The sequence below is a fragment of the Botryllus schlosseri genome, chromosome 2 (assembly GCF_051294905.1).
Source record: "Botryllus schlosseri isolate E-star chromosome 2, Bs_hap1, whole genome shotgun sequence".
Lineage (NCBI taxonomy): Eukaryota > Metazoa > Chordata > Ascidiacea > Stolidobranchia > Styelidae > Botryllus > Botryllus schlosseri.
In genome coordinates, this window is record NC_137237.1 from 28,612,215 (window position 1) to 28,629,021 (window position 16,807).

At 41.1% G+C, this 16,807-nt stretch overlaps 1 protein-coding gene across 1 annotated transcript; it reads left to right on the plus strand.

The window, feature by feature from the left end:
* The first annotated feature begins 699 nt into the window (after positions 1-699).
* On the plus strand, positions 700-16,604 carry LOC145457798 (uncharacterized). The gene is made up of 5 exons (XM_080336088.1): positions 700-718; positions 15,268-15,389; positions 15,815-15,913; positions 16,332-16,387; positions 16,453-16,604. The coding sequence occupies exons 2-5, from the start codon at positions 15,304-15,306 to the stop codon at positions 16,515-16,517; spliced, it is 306 nt and encodes a 101-aa protein (XP_080192214.1). The 5' UTR covers positions 700-718; positions 15,268-15,303; the 3' UTR covers positions 16,518-16,604.
* The last annotated feature ends 203 nt before the right edge of the window (positions 16,605-16,807 follow it).

The window sequence follows — 16,807 nt, forward strand, 5'->3', positions numbered from 1 at the left end:
TTTGGCAAATTACAGTGTTGGTAGTCGCGCCTTTATCTGCGTACTATCTAAAAGTGATTCTTTTTCTCATATCTTCAAGACTGGGTTGCTTCTTTCAAATTAGCGATAGAGAGGCGTTTTTTACGATAGTTATTAGAAAAGAGGCCGTTGTTTTTTCTTTTTCACCTAGCTCTCCTGAACTGATCATATACACTTCATGTAGTTTGATAAGCGCCTGAATTGTGGCGAGAATTGATGACAGTCAGCAGATCAGAAATTAGTCTACAATAGGCTTTCCCTATATGCCTCGCTTTTGTAGCTGTGAAAACTTTGCATTGCTATGTCACGCTTCTGTAATCCTATACCGGCTCTCTATTGGCAAAGCGAATATCAGAGCACCATGGAGATGACCATAAAACGCATGATAATGATTATCGCACTTTTAAGCAAGGAATGGACGGCGGAATTCGCAATTGGACGCCGCAGTCAGTCCAATACCATCGATGACGTCCCAATCATATTTGGCGTTCGCGTCTAGTAGAAACTATTTCATTTTGCTTCGGCGATTCAAAGCGCACTTGGTGAATGCATTTATGCATATGTGGAGAGCGTGCTCACCACAATATTTATTTTGTTGTATGAAATTGGGTGTCAATAAATTTCTGGAAAACTCATACTTACCTGACGAGGCAGTGAACCATGATCAAAAAGGATTCGTGCGGAGTATTTGGTTGTATTAAGCTAAAGAAAAAGATTGGTATCGCTGGGATACATTGACTTAGCATAAATGTTTAATCTACATCTGCGCTGTGCAGTTAGATTTAACAGTCGTACCGTCGTACCTAGACCTTAGAGCCGTACACGTGGTTGCCGTACAGACTTACCTTAGTGCCGTACAAGTGGTTGCCGTACAGACTTACCTCGCCTTACACGCGTTTGCCGTAAACAGATTACCAACGTACACGCAGTTGTCGTTGCTCTTTAAAACATACTAACAGCGCAATACATATACGGTAGCCTTAAGCTAAAATGATTTACCTGCAGTCCAGGGCTGTCGTGCCTGCAGTCTTCACAAACATACGGCTTGCGCTGTATTGCCTGCAGTTTCGACACACATACACGGATCGCGCAAACTTAGGCTGCCTTGCCTGCATTTCGGACACACACACAGCTACTCTGCTGTCGCACCCGTTCTTCCAAACAACAGTGCCTGTAGTTTTAATAAGCACACGGTTTCCTTGTGGCCTCACCTGCAGATAAGAAATACAACATTGGCATATTAGCATACGCGCAGCTGCCTTGCTTGAAGCTTCCTGTTTAAGGGTCGGGTGCATGGATGCTAATCAGATTAGGGCCTAATCACTAGTTAATTGATTTCTGATTAAGCAGCAGATTAAATTCCAGGGCATGGATAGTGATTGACTAGTAATTAATTAATCTATGATTAGCCACGTAAATGACGCATGACTGACGCATTTATCTGAGCTGACGAACCGGAACGGTTGTTTTGCACTGCTTTCAAAACATCCTACGCATAAGTTTCGGGCGTTTGTTGCTTGATAAACGATAGCTGCCGTTCAGTGCATTATCCAAAACGTATACATGGTTATCTTCATTGTCTAAATTATAAATTAATGCCTGCTAATGCCATTGTTGACAGGAATATTTCATAGCTGCTTCTGCTTACTATATCAGCTTACTATATCAGCACCCTACCAAAGTACCAATACGGTAGTCTGTTTATGGTAGTTTATTGGGCATCAAACCACTTTACCATGGACTATCATCTCGATTCGATCATGCTGCTCTACAATTTGAACAACAGGAGTATACCAAGGCGTATCGTTAGAGACCGGAGTAATACAGTGGAGCACCTATCAAGCGGAGAGTTTGTACATCGTTATCGCGTGTCCAAGGATTCCTTCATGGTACTCTTGGAGATAATAAAAGACGACCTTCAATACGACTGCAAAAGAAGCCATCCTATTCCTCCCATCTACCGACTACTTGCAACCCTACGGTTCTATTCTTCGGTACATTTTCAGAGGACTGACTGAGACTTACTGCAAATGGATAGGACGTCAGTGTGCAGAATTGTTCACCAGGTGTCAAAAGCAATTGCTAAAAGAAAGCGAAAATTTATAAACTTTCCAAACACGCAGCATCAAATCAATTTAGAACAGATGGCATTTCATAGGGAGCATCAGTTTCCCGAGGTAATTGGACTCATAGATGGTACACATTAGGGTTGTTCAAAATTTGGAAAATCTTACAAATCCTCCGTTGTAATGTCTTATTCTATAGATTATTGATAAAAAACGACACTGAGCCTAAAAAAAGCTTACAGGAACGCCGTTAAGATTTCGTGCAAAGCGTTTGAAAGTAGCTGCCAAAGAATGGGCGTGCCACCGACCATCGAACGGCGAGAAGACTAGTAATCACGAAACCACGGCTCTTGATTGGCTGATCGGCTATGCTTCAATGAACACGGCAGCAGCTACTTGCTGATTATGTGATCAAGGAGTCTGCTACCGGCGGCGATTCTGGAAGCGCATTGTATGTAGGCTGACAATTAATGATTTAGGATTGATTCAGGGTATGTTGAGGTACGAAATACATGCTGAACAAACAACAGCTGCTTCATAAATCCGTCTAAAGCATGGCCGCTTTAATGCGAAGGACACCGCCGTAGCCTATATGCCTTGTTTTCAACGAGGGAAAGCATAGGCGCTTATGCAAGTGGCGACGGATTCCAAGTTTCAGAAAGGATCTATCATTATTGAATACAAATATAAAACTTAACAATGACACTACTTTGTCTGTGTGATCTTATTGGGCTCAGGTTGTAGCACATAGTTGAAGTTTTGAAAGCTCTAAGGATCGGCTGAATCAGCGGGTTATGCTTGGCACTTATCAGATGCTTACAGCAAATTGTATTCACTTGCAAGTGTTGTCAAAGTCCTTAATGCTGACGCAGAAAAGGGGTGTAAAAGTAAGCGCATACTATGCTGGACATGATATGTCAAAGTCCTAAATAATCGTGCAGAAAAGGAAAATAAAGGTAAGCACAGACAATGATGCATATTGCACAGTATCCAGCATAGTTTGTAAGTCATATCCAGCATAGTCTGTGTTTACATTTACACATCGTTTCTGCGGCATCATTAGGGACTTTGTAAACACTTACAAGTGAATTCAATTTGCTGTAAACATCTGATAAGGGCCAAATTTAACTGTCTGATTCAGCCGATCCCTAGAGCATTCAAAACTGCAACTATGTACTACAACCTAAGCCCAATAAGATCACACAAATTATATTGTCATTGTTAAGCTTTATATTTGTATTCAATAATGATAGATCCTTTCTGAAACTTGGAATACGTCGCCACTTGCATAAGCGCCTATGCTTTCCCTCGTTGAAAACAAGGCATATAGGCTACGGCGGTGTCCTTCACATTAAGCGGTCATGCTTTAGACGTTTTTGTGAAGCAGCTGTTGTTTGTCCATCATGTATTTCGTACCTCAACATACCCTGAATCAATCCTAAATCATTAACTGTCAGCTTACATACAATGCGCTTTCAGAATCGCCACCGGTAGCAGACTCCTTGATCACATAATCAGCAAGCTGCTGCTGCAGTGGTCATTGAAGCATAGCCGATCAGCCAATCAAGAGCCGTGGTTTCGTGATTACTAGTCTTCTCGCCGTTCGATGGTCGGTGGTACGCCCATTCTTTGGCAGCTACTTTCAAACGCTTTGCACGAAATCTTAACGGCCTTCCTGTGAGCTTCTTTTAGGCCCATTGTCGTTTTTTATCAATAATCTATAGAATAAGACATTACAACGGGGGATTTGTAACAATTTCCAAATTTTGGACAACCCTAGTACACATATACCAATTAGATCACCTGGTGGACCTAATGCAGAGTTATTCAGGAATCGAAAAGGTTATTTCTCTGTAAATGTACAAGTTGTTTGCAATTCTACAATGGAATTCACGCACATTGTCGCAAGGTGGCCAGGATCGACTCATGACAGCAGGATATTTGAATCCAGCTCACTTCCTGTGTATCTGTCACGAACGAACAAACTGCTTCTTGGTGACAGTGGATACCCACTGTTGCAAAATCTGATGACTCCGCTCCTAAATCCTCAATCCGTCGCTGAGAGGCGTTATAATAGATCCCATATATCTACCCGCATTAAAATTGAAAGAGCGTTTGGTGTATGGAAGCAAAGGTTTCAATGCTTGATGATTCCACTGCGCACCAGATTAGATAACTCGCTCGTGATAATTGTTGCTACTGCGTGCATCCACAACTTGTGCATTCGCCGACACGAAGACCTGAGCGACATTATGCAGCTCTCGGATAACGTTGCTGATGTGATAAACAGCACCGTAACTGCCGCACCCCAAACCCCCCAATTGGGGGGGGGCCAGCTCGACGGGGGCCCAAAATTATTTCGTGAATTAGCATAAATCATAGAGTATTTTTTGAAAATTTACGCAATTTTTTCAAATGACCGTTTGTCTTTATTATTGGGTATTGGGCCATTACCGCGCCAAGACCTACCAAGACATACAATCAAGTTTTGGGCCATATAACATGCGACTCCAAGAAGTGTGCCAGAACGATCGGCAGCGAGAAAACCTTGGCCGAAAAGGTCTATGCCCTTATGCTGACCGAAGATTTCGTTATATATACAAACTACATATAGGTTTAATTGTCCATAGGCGCCTAAATGACTGTCGCCGAATGTTGCTGTCTTTGCAATCTGAACCTCACTAGACAAATACCATCCCGCGGGGAAAAATTTTATACCAGTGAAGAAATACCAATTTGAAATCGTGTCCGTCTCTTAGTTTAGAAGCTCACGTTTTGGCGATTCTATATTTTTTGTTATAGCAGACTGAAAGTCACGAAATAACATTATGTAACGAAGTCATATCAACGGGTCCGCCCGCCGAAGATGTTTAATTATTATTTACGGGCTCTCCCGCTTTCCAGACACTTCACTCGGCTCTACCGGTGAATCTAATTACGTGAGTAGAGAGGACAATAAATTGATAGCATAATATATATGCAATCGCCGATCTGATTGACCGATTTTATCATAAATTATCGATAATTTTCGCGCCTCGCGCTGCCTCACAATACAGTACAGATGATGTCGTGACAAACGCGAACAACGTGATGGGGGGTCGTTTTACACCCTATGGGGGCCCAAGACCCACGTTTTTGGGGCCTGACGAAGTACTGTTTCGTTCCTGCCAATGGGTATACGCCCGAAGATGTTTAATTATTATTGAGTCGTCCTACCTTTTCAAACACACCTCACTCAGCTCTACCGGCAAATCTGATTACGTGAGCAGAGAGAAGATAAAAATTGATAACAATATATATGCAATTCCCGATCATACTGACCGATTCAATCATGAATTCGAGAAATTTTGCGCGCTTCGCGCGCTTAGGCGACAAAAGCTGATTCGCTAAACAAACTCCCAACAATATGATAAATAGCGGTAAACAGGGTATCGCTGGAGGGGGATCTGGGGGGCGAAGCCTCCCAGAAGTTCGGCCTATAACCCTATGCGGGGCCCAAGACCAAAGTTTTTGGGGGGCCTGACGAAGTGCTGTTACGGCCCTGGTTACAGTAGTACAACTGCGACACGCAGAGGAATTTATTTCAAACTAATTCGAAATTGCGTGCGCCAGACATGTTTTGTAGAGCTGAGTAGTGTAGAATTGTGCTGTGCGCGTTCTGTATGTCATACATGTCCGTAAAATCGTAGCATACTACTCTAATAATGATGATGAATTCCTTTTCATGGGTGAGGCTCGGGTCGCGAGATGCCACTAAAACTCAGATTTTGGTGGTAGTCTAAAAAGCTGATTTATCGTTATTAAACTGTTATGAGTTCTCAATTTAGATTGAGCTAAAAAGCAGATCACACAGTATCGTGAGTTTATTTGCTCTTCTCGTTTACTCGCGAGACAGAAAATAGGAGATCGAAAAAAAAACAGAACACAAGTCGGAGCAACGTATCATAAGGTAGCAATCTCTATGATGTGCCTACTCTCCTTGATCGTTTTGGACCTTATTTTCCAAGACGTAAGGTAAAAGCCTCAACACAAACATGTGGGGTTTCACTGTTTCGACAAACTGGAACCTCTGGTACCTTTGTGTCAGCTCTCAAAAACGATTTCTGCCAGCAATCATTTTTCACTCGTGAAAAATACGCCGTATCTTGGATAGGAGTGCAGAACAGATTTCAAGATCTGGCCATCCAAGCAATTGTAGACATTCTTGTACAAAACCCAACAACTTGTTTCGCCGAGAAAGGTTTTAGTGAAATAGTTGAAATCAAAACGAGCGAAAAAGTTTCCTTTACAATGAGACACTTGATAGCTTGAGCTACATAGTAGCCAATTTGTTGCACATCTGAACAAAATGTTGTTAAGTATCTTCATCATATTTCTGTATAACAAATTTTAGTTAGTTTGTGCGAATGATATTCATTATACAAAAAAGTGCGAATGGAACTCAAAAAGGTTCAAAAGCACTGCTTCAGACCACTAGTTTCGAATAAAGCAAATTACCACAAAGCGACTCTCAACTGCTTAGGTTCTAATGCAGACCTAGGCAAAGTGCTGCCCGCGAAGCTATTCTGTGCGGCCCGCGAAAGGTTATCTGGAATTCAAAACATAAAACTTGCTTTTTGAATGACTAAAACCATAGGCTGTATCCACTGAGCAGGAAATTCGATTACTTTGAAGCCTGTTCATTAATATGTCACGATTACGCTGCCTACGTACCTCACATGCGTATTCCAGATTAAAAATAACGGCAATGTGGCAAAGTTTGAGTAGCAATTAAAGTCACAAGAAATCACTCTTTCCATATAGTTGAGTTTTAACCTTCTTTGTTGCCATTGTCACATTTTGCATTATACGGTATGTGTTTCAAATTGCTACGTGATACGTTTCCAAGTCCCTAATTCGTAAAACAAGTCAAACAGTACTCGCCATTACTATATCACTCATTATATCTATCACCCAAAATAGATGTCAAAAAAAGAAAGCCTAAAACTGAAATTCAAAGAAGGTCCAGAGCACTAAATATTTGTATACTGGAGTCAGGGGAAAACCCGTACTTTTAGTTTTTGCCGAGGATGTCGTCGAGATTAAGAATTTTAATTAATGTGGGTCTTATGACAAAAACACGAAGCACTTAGTAAAAGGAAGGCGAATTTCAGAAAAACAGCAAGCTTCGCTCAACATCAAGGCTATATAAGCTGCACACTGCTGGGAAGGCAGCGACCGAGACAATAAGTTTTTACTATCGCATATACATTTCAGTGCAGTGGTTCTAGAAGTGGGGGGGGCGGGAAAGCATCTGAAGGGGCGTGCGAAGCCGCAGTTTAATAATATTTTTTTCGCGCTCCGCGCGATTTACCACCGGTTTATACTTGTTGCTCTGTGTTTTGTCCGACTTTTATCTGTCAGAATTCTCTCATCAACAGCCATAACGTTCCATGCCAACCAACTATCCGTTGGGATTGCTAGCATTCACATCGCACTATTTAATATTTTGCGATATATCTTGATAAGGGGCGCGAAATATTTCACTATCATAAAGGGAGGCGTGCCTAAAAAAGTTTGAGAACAACAGTTTTAGAATCTTAATAGAAGAACGTGGTTAGGGGTTTAAAGAGAGTTAGAAATGTATCATGTTAACATTGTTTCGAATCATGACGGCTAATAAATATTTTTTTAATAACCGTCACTTTCTCTTTACCTAACATCAACACATTCATTAAGCATCATTTATTAACAATGTAATTTAGAAATGAAATTACATCATCATCGGCAAGCACTTGGCTGAGAAATGAAATTAAAACACGCTGGAAAATTTAGCTAAATTTTTTCATTCGGCCCGCCAACGTATTTTTTACTTCTCATTTGGACCGCGGAGGAAAATAATTGTCCACCCCTGTTCTAATGCAACACCGACAATGCCAGAATTGAAGTTGTCAAGGTTAATGGCTACAAAGATATGAGGGCCACAATTGATTTGATCATTTAATTGAACTTGACGAACATTACGTTTGGTCACTAATCCACGCCCTTACTATATGCTATGTAAAATCATTCTCATTTACCAGCAGGTACGAGTATAGAGTACGTAAATTGAATGTTAGGCTGAACGAAATTTTGACCAATGTTAGGGCACGGAAATCATGTTGAAGGTATATATGCGTAGCAGAATTTTACTAGTAATTTGTGGAAAGCTAGGGGATAGAATCATTAGAAGTCGCGAAGAAGTTCAATCGGTATCACTTTTCTTATCGCCGACCTCACTGCAATTGCAGCGACTTAAAAAGCCCAGAAAGTATAATGAGCTTAAAAGTTGCAGCAAAGATCCGATGAATGATGAATGACTGATTCGTTGAAGAGGAAGTGTAAGAAAAGTCGCCATTGAAAATGCATTGAACTGTCGAAATTGCCATTGTGGCATTGTCGTGGAGCGCAAAGCATAATAAGGCTATATAAGCAGGGCATGGTATGGTATGGTATGGCATTGAACGAAATTTCGGTATGGAATATGGAAAAATGCAAGTATGGTATGGTATGGAGATTTCCCATGGTATGTAATGCTTTTTCCATACTTCCATACTTTTTCCATACTTTGACAGTTTTGCCAGAATCATGACTTTGATCCTACTTTCGATTTGTCAAGTTGATTGCATACCTCAGAAAATCGCTCACTGTCTATGGTTCATATCTCGAATTGTGATTCATGACTCACCCACCCCGGACGATATTTATTTGAAGACAACAAAGTTGCGCATCGCGCATATGAAGGAAAATAATATTAATAATAATTTTTCAATCTAAATATCATAAAAACGAATGATATTCGACCGCTGTCGTGTTACAACTTGCATTTCGATTGTCGTGACTTCCACTCCGTAAACTACCAATGGAGTTGTAAAAACCGTAGACTCTGACAATGTAGAAGTTACACGAACATTTTGATCAATTTGTTGAACTTGTAAATAATTTTCTGCGCTTTGGTACGATTATCATCACGCAATGTCCATTTGACATAACCGCATTGTAATTCAACGAAGATTAACCGCATTGTAATTCAAAGAAGATTGCTAAGTATGGTATGAAAAATTGCCAAGTATGGTATGGAGCGATTGGGGTGGGTATGGAGTATGGAAAATTTCCATTCCATTCCATACCATATACCATGCCCTGACTATAAGCACCACTGTCCTATACCTTATCAAAACCATACAATACAATCTGGTATCGCTGCGTTCATACAAATCCCGGTGGATTTCCAGCGGATTTGATTGTCGCTATTGTTCATTTTCTGGAGAATGCAGTGCAACCTGTACTCACTCTCCAATGTATGCATTTAATATCCTGTAATCGAATACCGCTATGGAACATGAGTAGGGCATTGTGATGTGAGGCGTTTCATTTAGAACTGTGTTTTGTCTCATAGGATATGCTCTTACGAGTATCTATATTCTTCGGTGTGTAATTTTTACAATGCGTCGTTCAGTGCATTCATAATAAATTGATTTCAATACAGAATACCTTCCGGATTAGTAAAGCTGTGGTATAGAATAAAATCTGTAACGGATATGATATGAATCGTGACTAATGTATCATAATAAACGAAATTGTGGCGTTTTCCATTCACAAGATTTTTTTTCAAATCTTATAGGACGATTCCCATTAGGTTGTACAGTATCGTAGATGCGAGATCGCGGATGTCTTATTCAGAAATTATACGCTTACGGAGTACGCTTACGGCAACCTGGAAGCCTTTGAGGAGCCCAAAATTTTCTCAGAGTCACAAGAACTAAAATCGACTACATTACACATCTAACTACAGTCTACACATACTATGGGTTACTGGTGGACAAAATGAACTGTGTATCAAGAGTGTTAAATGAACAAAACCCCTAAAGTAGATTTTCCCACTAAACGAAAACATTATAACGAACAGTTATTGAGAATCAGTGTAACTACCTAATCCTGATTATAAATATTGCACATAGAATCGGCATCTCGGAAAGACGGACTTTTGATTTCGAAGCCTAACCTTTCGTGAGTATATGCCATTTAACACAGCGTATCATCACAACATTCCCAGGTCAACTATGGACCGCGCCTAATTGCCTGCAGCCAATGATGTACAAGCGAGGCGCGTTATCACTTGTCATATGTATAGAGTTGCGTGTGTCTTAGCCTCCTCGGTTCCATGAGACTAGCTCAAGGAAAACTGTGAATTATTCTACAAGGAAATATAATATTATTTTGATGTTTAACATTGGCTACCCCAATGGAGGTTCGACAATAACAATTAGAAATGCTTTTACACTCGGTGTTCTTCCTGGAAATAGCACTGCGGAGACGACCACGGTGGAATAGCAACATTAGGGTCGGACTAAAATTAAGACCGACGTATATGCCACTGAGGCCGAATCAATGCACGCCTTTACACATTATGCGCAAAAACGAACAATGTAACCTACTTTATATTCCAGTGTCGTGGTAATTTTTCAGTAAAAATATCATTCTATCTGCCAAATAAATACATTACAATTCCGCCGTTGTCACAAAAACCACCATGCATTAATTTAGGCGCTGTGCACTAAAAGTCAGTTTATTGAAGCGTGTCCTACAGGTCCGAGTTTACCAATAAATTTGTACCAATTTATTGTCTTTATTCCATTCGAAGGATTGGAATAAGTCGTTACAAAGTATCATTGAGACGTGACGGTGGTGATTCATAAATTATTCGTCAAGTCAATATCTTATAAGAGAGAGGTTGTAAACTTCAGTCATCAATTTCGTTTGAACCGTGGTACAAAATTACATTATTGTGTCTCGAATATCTAGCTGAAAAGTTGGTTACGAGGGTTGAATAGGAATGATGTAATGCACTACATTACTTTCACTGTACGCGGCCATACGACCGTACCGGTACATCACGTGCTGCCATGTCAAGAGTCCCCCTGTTATATGCACTAGCTCAGATGGAATGCCTGTTGATCCATAGAGTAGTATCGTATGCACATTCTGACCAATGGTGCAGAACCCGATGTGCATCATTCGGGTCACGAAATAACAAATAACATCGTGTAACGAAGTCGTACCAACGGGTCCGCCCGTCCGAATATGTTTAATTATTATTTTCGGGCCCTACAGTTTCCAAGACACATCACTCAGCTCTACCCGTAAATCTCATTACGTGAGCAGAGAGGACAGTAACCATCTTATTGATCTATTTTATTTTGAATTTTCGAAAATTTTCGCGCTCCGCGCTGGCTCACTAAACGGGGAGCCTGATTTCGTGGCAGAAGCGAACAACGGCACGGGGGGTCGGTTTATGACCCTATGGAAGCTCAAGACCCAAGTGTTCTGGGGGGCCTGACGAAGTGCTGTTTCGTTCCTGCCACCGGGTATACGGCCGAAGATGTTTAATTATTATATTGAGCGGTCCTACCTTTTCAAAGACAACTCACTCGGCTCAACCGGTCAATCTGATTACGTGAGCAGAGAGAGGATAAAAATTGAAACCAATATATATGCAATTCTCGATTATATTGACCGATTCAATCATGAATTCTATAAATTTTTCGCGCTTCGCGCGACTTGTCGAGAGAAGCTGCCTGAAACGGACACCGATTTAGATCATGAATTGCGGTGAACAACCATCTAGCCTGAGGGGGTCTGGGGGCTTCGAAGTTCGGTTTATCACCCTATGGGGGGCCCAAGAGAAACGTTTTTTTGGGGGGGCTGACGAAGTGCTGTTACGGCCCTGGGTATTGATAACTAATTTACGGATAGATGTGCAACAAGTGACTCACGATTGAATACGCCGAGATGCGTACTGATAAGCCGACAGAAAGCAGCATAATTGGTAGTCCTATAGCTCGCGACCCAAGCGTCCGAATAATTTGATATGTCGGTGTTTATCGAAAGCAAGTGTCGCACTGATTCCTAAAATACGAATTGAAATCTCGCCAGAGCAATAAAACTACTCCGAAATAGCCAGCAAAGGTTGATTGTTCTGAACAACGGGAGCGCGGCAACACAATGGCCAATGGCGTCAATCGAATGATCGGAACAATTCCAATTTTCATATTTTGGTGACTATTTTGGGTTCCTTTCATTGCCCTGGTATTCGTGCGGCCCCGGTCATACTCTGAAATTCTAAATTTGGCCCTGCCATCGAAAAAGGTTGGGAACCACTGGCATAGAGGCTTGTCGAAATTCTAGTTTCAGATAGTTTCATGGCATGGAAGGTTAAGACTGTTGATAAGAAAAATATGAAATTCGAACTATATATAGAGTAACAAGTATATGATTAAGACGTAAATCACGCGCAGTGCGAAAAAAATTCGGTCGACCGCTGCTTTGCGCCCGCCTTCTGATGCTTCCACGCCCCCCCAGTTTGAGAACCACTGCGCCGGAGATTTCTTCGAATTTTTGAAATTATGTGCAAAAATAATTCTAATCTATAGCAAACGCTCAATAATCTAAATCGGGCTCGATGTGAAGTTTGTACATTTGACAAATCAAAATTGCTCTCATGCCCGCAATCAATATCCCCCGCTATTCGCTTTACCCGACATATTGCGTGCCTTGCAGGCTAAATTCGGTTTTGCACAATACGTATATTGATCGCAGAGAAGAGCAGTGATGGAGATGCCTGTGTGACAATGCAGTTTTCAAATCCTCGTTGTCTTCCTAATCACAAGCGAGAAATGAACTCCTTAAGAAGTCATGTTCATGTTCACGTTTACAAGTTCGAATTACAAACATACTCATCCAGGCATCCACATTGCGATTGTTACGTATCGTGCCGGCACCGCCGGTAAAATGTAGGCTCGGGGCGCAACGTTACGTTACAGGCGACGAATTTGAGAATTGAGAAGTAAAATTTATTAATTCATATCAGTTAACAAATTTCCCCGCCTGTTGAGGGTATTATCCCGGTTTGTTGGAACTATAATTGAAATGCGGGTGGCTCTGCCAGTAGCACTATTGAGGTATTACTATCCTCACACGTGATATTACACGATATGCGTGGAAATGCTTTCGGCATTCTAGTATACGCCTCTACGCCTCCGCATTTGTTAGTGGCGATCGTGATTGGCCTCTTTGACGCGACGGTTAATTACATCGACAATGTGGTTGTGTGCAGACTTTAATGTCAAGCAAATCTTTTGAAATTAAGCGCAGCCCGAAGTTTAAACGAGATCGCAGCAGGCAAGTTATGTGGTAGCATGAGGTAATTGCTGAAAATTCAAAACCTCACACGGAAGCGGAGAAAGTTCTTCATCCGGCCTGCACTAAAATTTTGACAAAATGTCTGGGACCAAAGCTGAGGAAGAATTGAAAACGATTCCCATGTCAAATGATACCGGTCGTAGACGTATTTGTGACATGCCCGCAGAGATAAAAGATGCCCTCATTTCTTTGAAGCAGAGCAAAGCTTACTTGACTGCTCCGAAAAGGTAGAAGTACTTCGATCAGAGACGATCTCTGTACGACTGTGGTTGCTGCTAAATATTCTGTTAGTTTGCCGGTGCTGTAGGCCAAAAAAATGCTTAGAACTACTGTGCTAGTGTGCCGCGAACTATTTTTCACTTTCAAAGGTCGCAACGAGGTGAAAAGGGTTAATAACCACTGTACCAAACTATACACGAAATTCACCTCGCGTGATCAGTAAAAGCAAATTGATCTGCGATAGATATGGGATCAAAAATATTTAGTAATATTTGATCCTGCTACAGCCTACCCTCGCACAGCATTAAACCCACAAATTTGAACCATGTATCTTCAGGAAACCAACATTGACAGACAAACTCTTACGCTAGAATTCATTTACCTAGACCAGACCTGGGCAAAGTGTGGCCCGCGGGCCAAATGCGACCCGTGAAGCTATTCTGTGTTGCCCACCAACGTATTTTCTACTTCTCATTCGGCCCACGGAGGAAAATAATTGCCACCCCTGACCTAGACGAAGAAAAATAAACCCCATGGGCACCGTACGGATAACATACGGAGTTTAGAGCTTGACGGCATCCGCAATATCTTACTTGAATATGTCGCTGCATCGAGAGAAAATACCGCAATTCAAATAAAAAAAAGTCAACAGAGCCTACCGAACGAACAACTAAAGACGTCTTTATCCATTTATCATGGATTCGTCCTATTTCCACCTGCTTCCAAAAGCAATTGATTTCTGCGCTCAGTGAGTGTTACGACACAGTTAAAACTATCATGATATATTCTGTTTGCGCGAAAAATTATCGAGATGACAGGTTTCGCGTCGTCAGGAAAAGGAGAAGCCGTTCGCACTTTCATATGTATGACTTGAAGTCTGTTTTTATCAAAACACGCCAACATCGTTTGTGCCAACAGCAGTACTTCGTGTACCAAGTGAAAGTAGTACACTGAAGTAAAGCGATCACTTCATATTTTGAAATTTTATGCTTATGACGTCATATTGGGTGCTGACAATTACCCCCGATGTGTGTCATCCCAAAATACCCCGCTTTATTGCAATATGAATATACTATTGAATTCGGTATTGTAGAACGAAGTGTCTTGGTTACTTAGATACAACGCAATAATCGTTATCCGCCTACTGTTAAACAAGCTCCTAAAATCCGGTTGGCAAAATAATACAAAAGCCCTATTGTCTACTTCGTTTTCAATGTAATGACTAACATATGGAATCTAATGGTACATATTTCCTTAATATTAGAATATAAGGCGGCATCTTACAACGAATTTCACTCGTCTGTTTTATTCGACTGCTGTGTATGGTAAAAAATGTGCGCAGTAGCAATGTGTGTAATAGCAATAGTTTGAATAAAGGTTTGGCTATGTGATATATAGCTGAACTGAGTATTCAATGATAACTCAATAATTTCTGGTAGACGTTCGTTTTATATTCTTTCAATAATCTCAGAAGCTGTCGCTGTACTCTGTCACTCGGTTTGAAGTGGCATGCAGATATTTCTACTTATACTTCAAACTTGTCCAAATGCTAAATTCGTCATTAGTCGATGTTCATGTTCTTCAAGTTTATCGGTCATCAACATAGTTTACTGTCAGCATTTCTTATGGAGTGGACTATGCCGGTCCTATACATTTCACCTGCACGGTGTACATACACGACAGTGTCAATTATCTCATTTATCCCTCTATCTCCAAGACAACTCCATTGTTTTATCACGCATACAGATAGGAGATTTGAATTTGAAAAATAACTGACGATATGAGGGGACTAGTACTTGCAACTTTTCTGGTGCTGGCTATGGTGACATCGAGCCATGCATGGCTTCATGTTCACTTTCATTTTGGGTAAGATTTATCAATATACATATCTTCTATCATAATTGATCTTTGGAAACGCCTCGCACATTGCTCCAAACGCCTACCCCATTCCATATAACAGATTTATGACATCATCAATATTGGTCGGTCGTTTAAATTCACTAACAAGCGACCCTCACGTTCCGACATAACCCATATGCGATTGCTAGATCGAGCAGAAGTTGAAAGCAAAATGAATAGGCGCTGTGTGACGCTTTATTTACTCCGTTTCGTTATAAGGCCGGAAAAGATTGACCTGACTCCCCGCACTTACGATCTTAATTCTTATTAAGACACTATTACTTCAATCGAGTCGCAGTGATTCGTGACATTGGCAAAATACTTTTCCACTTTCCATAGGTGCTATTAATGTCCACTTAATTTACTAGGGTTAATGTTTGCTTACTTTGCAGGGATGAAGCGGGAGAGCCTGGCGAACATGAAAAGCCGGAGGAGCACGAGGGTGAGAGGCATGAAGATGTACATTTTCACTGGCGTCCTGCGAGTAGGAGGTAAGATTCAACGATATATAAATATGTGAATTGTACCATTGTACAAAGATTGTATCGGTCGAAACATCTCGTACATTACCTTAGATGCCTCATCTATTCCTCGCACCAGATATAGTCACCGTCAATATGATTTGGTATAGGTCGCTGACGACCAACCGAGGGATCGTCAGCGCATTCTGGTAAACCAGAAGTTGAAACTAAAATCAGAGGGAGCTCTGTGACATGTTATTTGCCTTGTTCTGTTATCAGACTGGAAGAGATTGTGCTACCTCGTCTTAGAAACTCATAATTTTCATCATTGAGGCATTATCATATTAAAGGCACGCGAGTTTCGGGACAATGGCTTAATACTTTTGCGCATTCCAGATGCCAATGTGTCCACCTAATTTACGAGGGTCAATGTTTGCTTACTTTGTAGAGATGAAGAGGGAAAGCACGAGGAGCACGAACATGAGAGGCATGAAGATATTTCAGGTATTATTCCATATTGTTTCTAAAGATAATGCAAATCCATCATTTTCGCTATACCCTATTCACAGCCATGCTGAGGGATATCATCCAGCAACATCGTAACGACGGGAATGCGGCAAACTCCTTTCAGTAGGAAGAATGCAGTCTTGATTTAATATCTCAAACCGGCGCAATCATCGGATGTGATTAAGAATAGAAAAAATACATCATGTAATTCAAAGCAACGTGATATATTTGCTTCCTACCTTCGGGTGTTCTATGAAGGACTGAAATATTTCTGAAATGGGTTATGACAGAGAGAGAGAGAAAGCATTTATTTTCATCCAACCGAAATACCCAACAAACTGGCAGCAATAACAGTGGTACAGAAAATAGGCACGTACTGGATACGGTATTAAATAGGAATGGTCGATCCGACCTTTC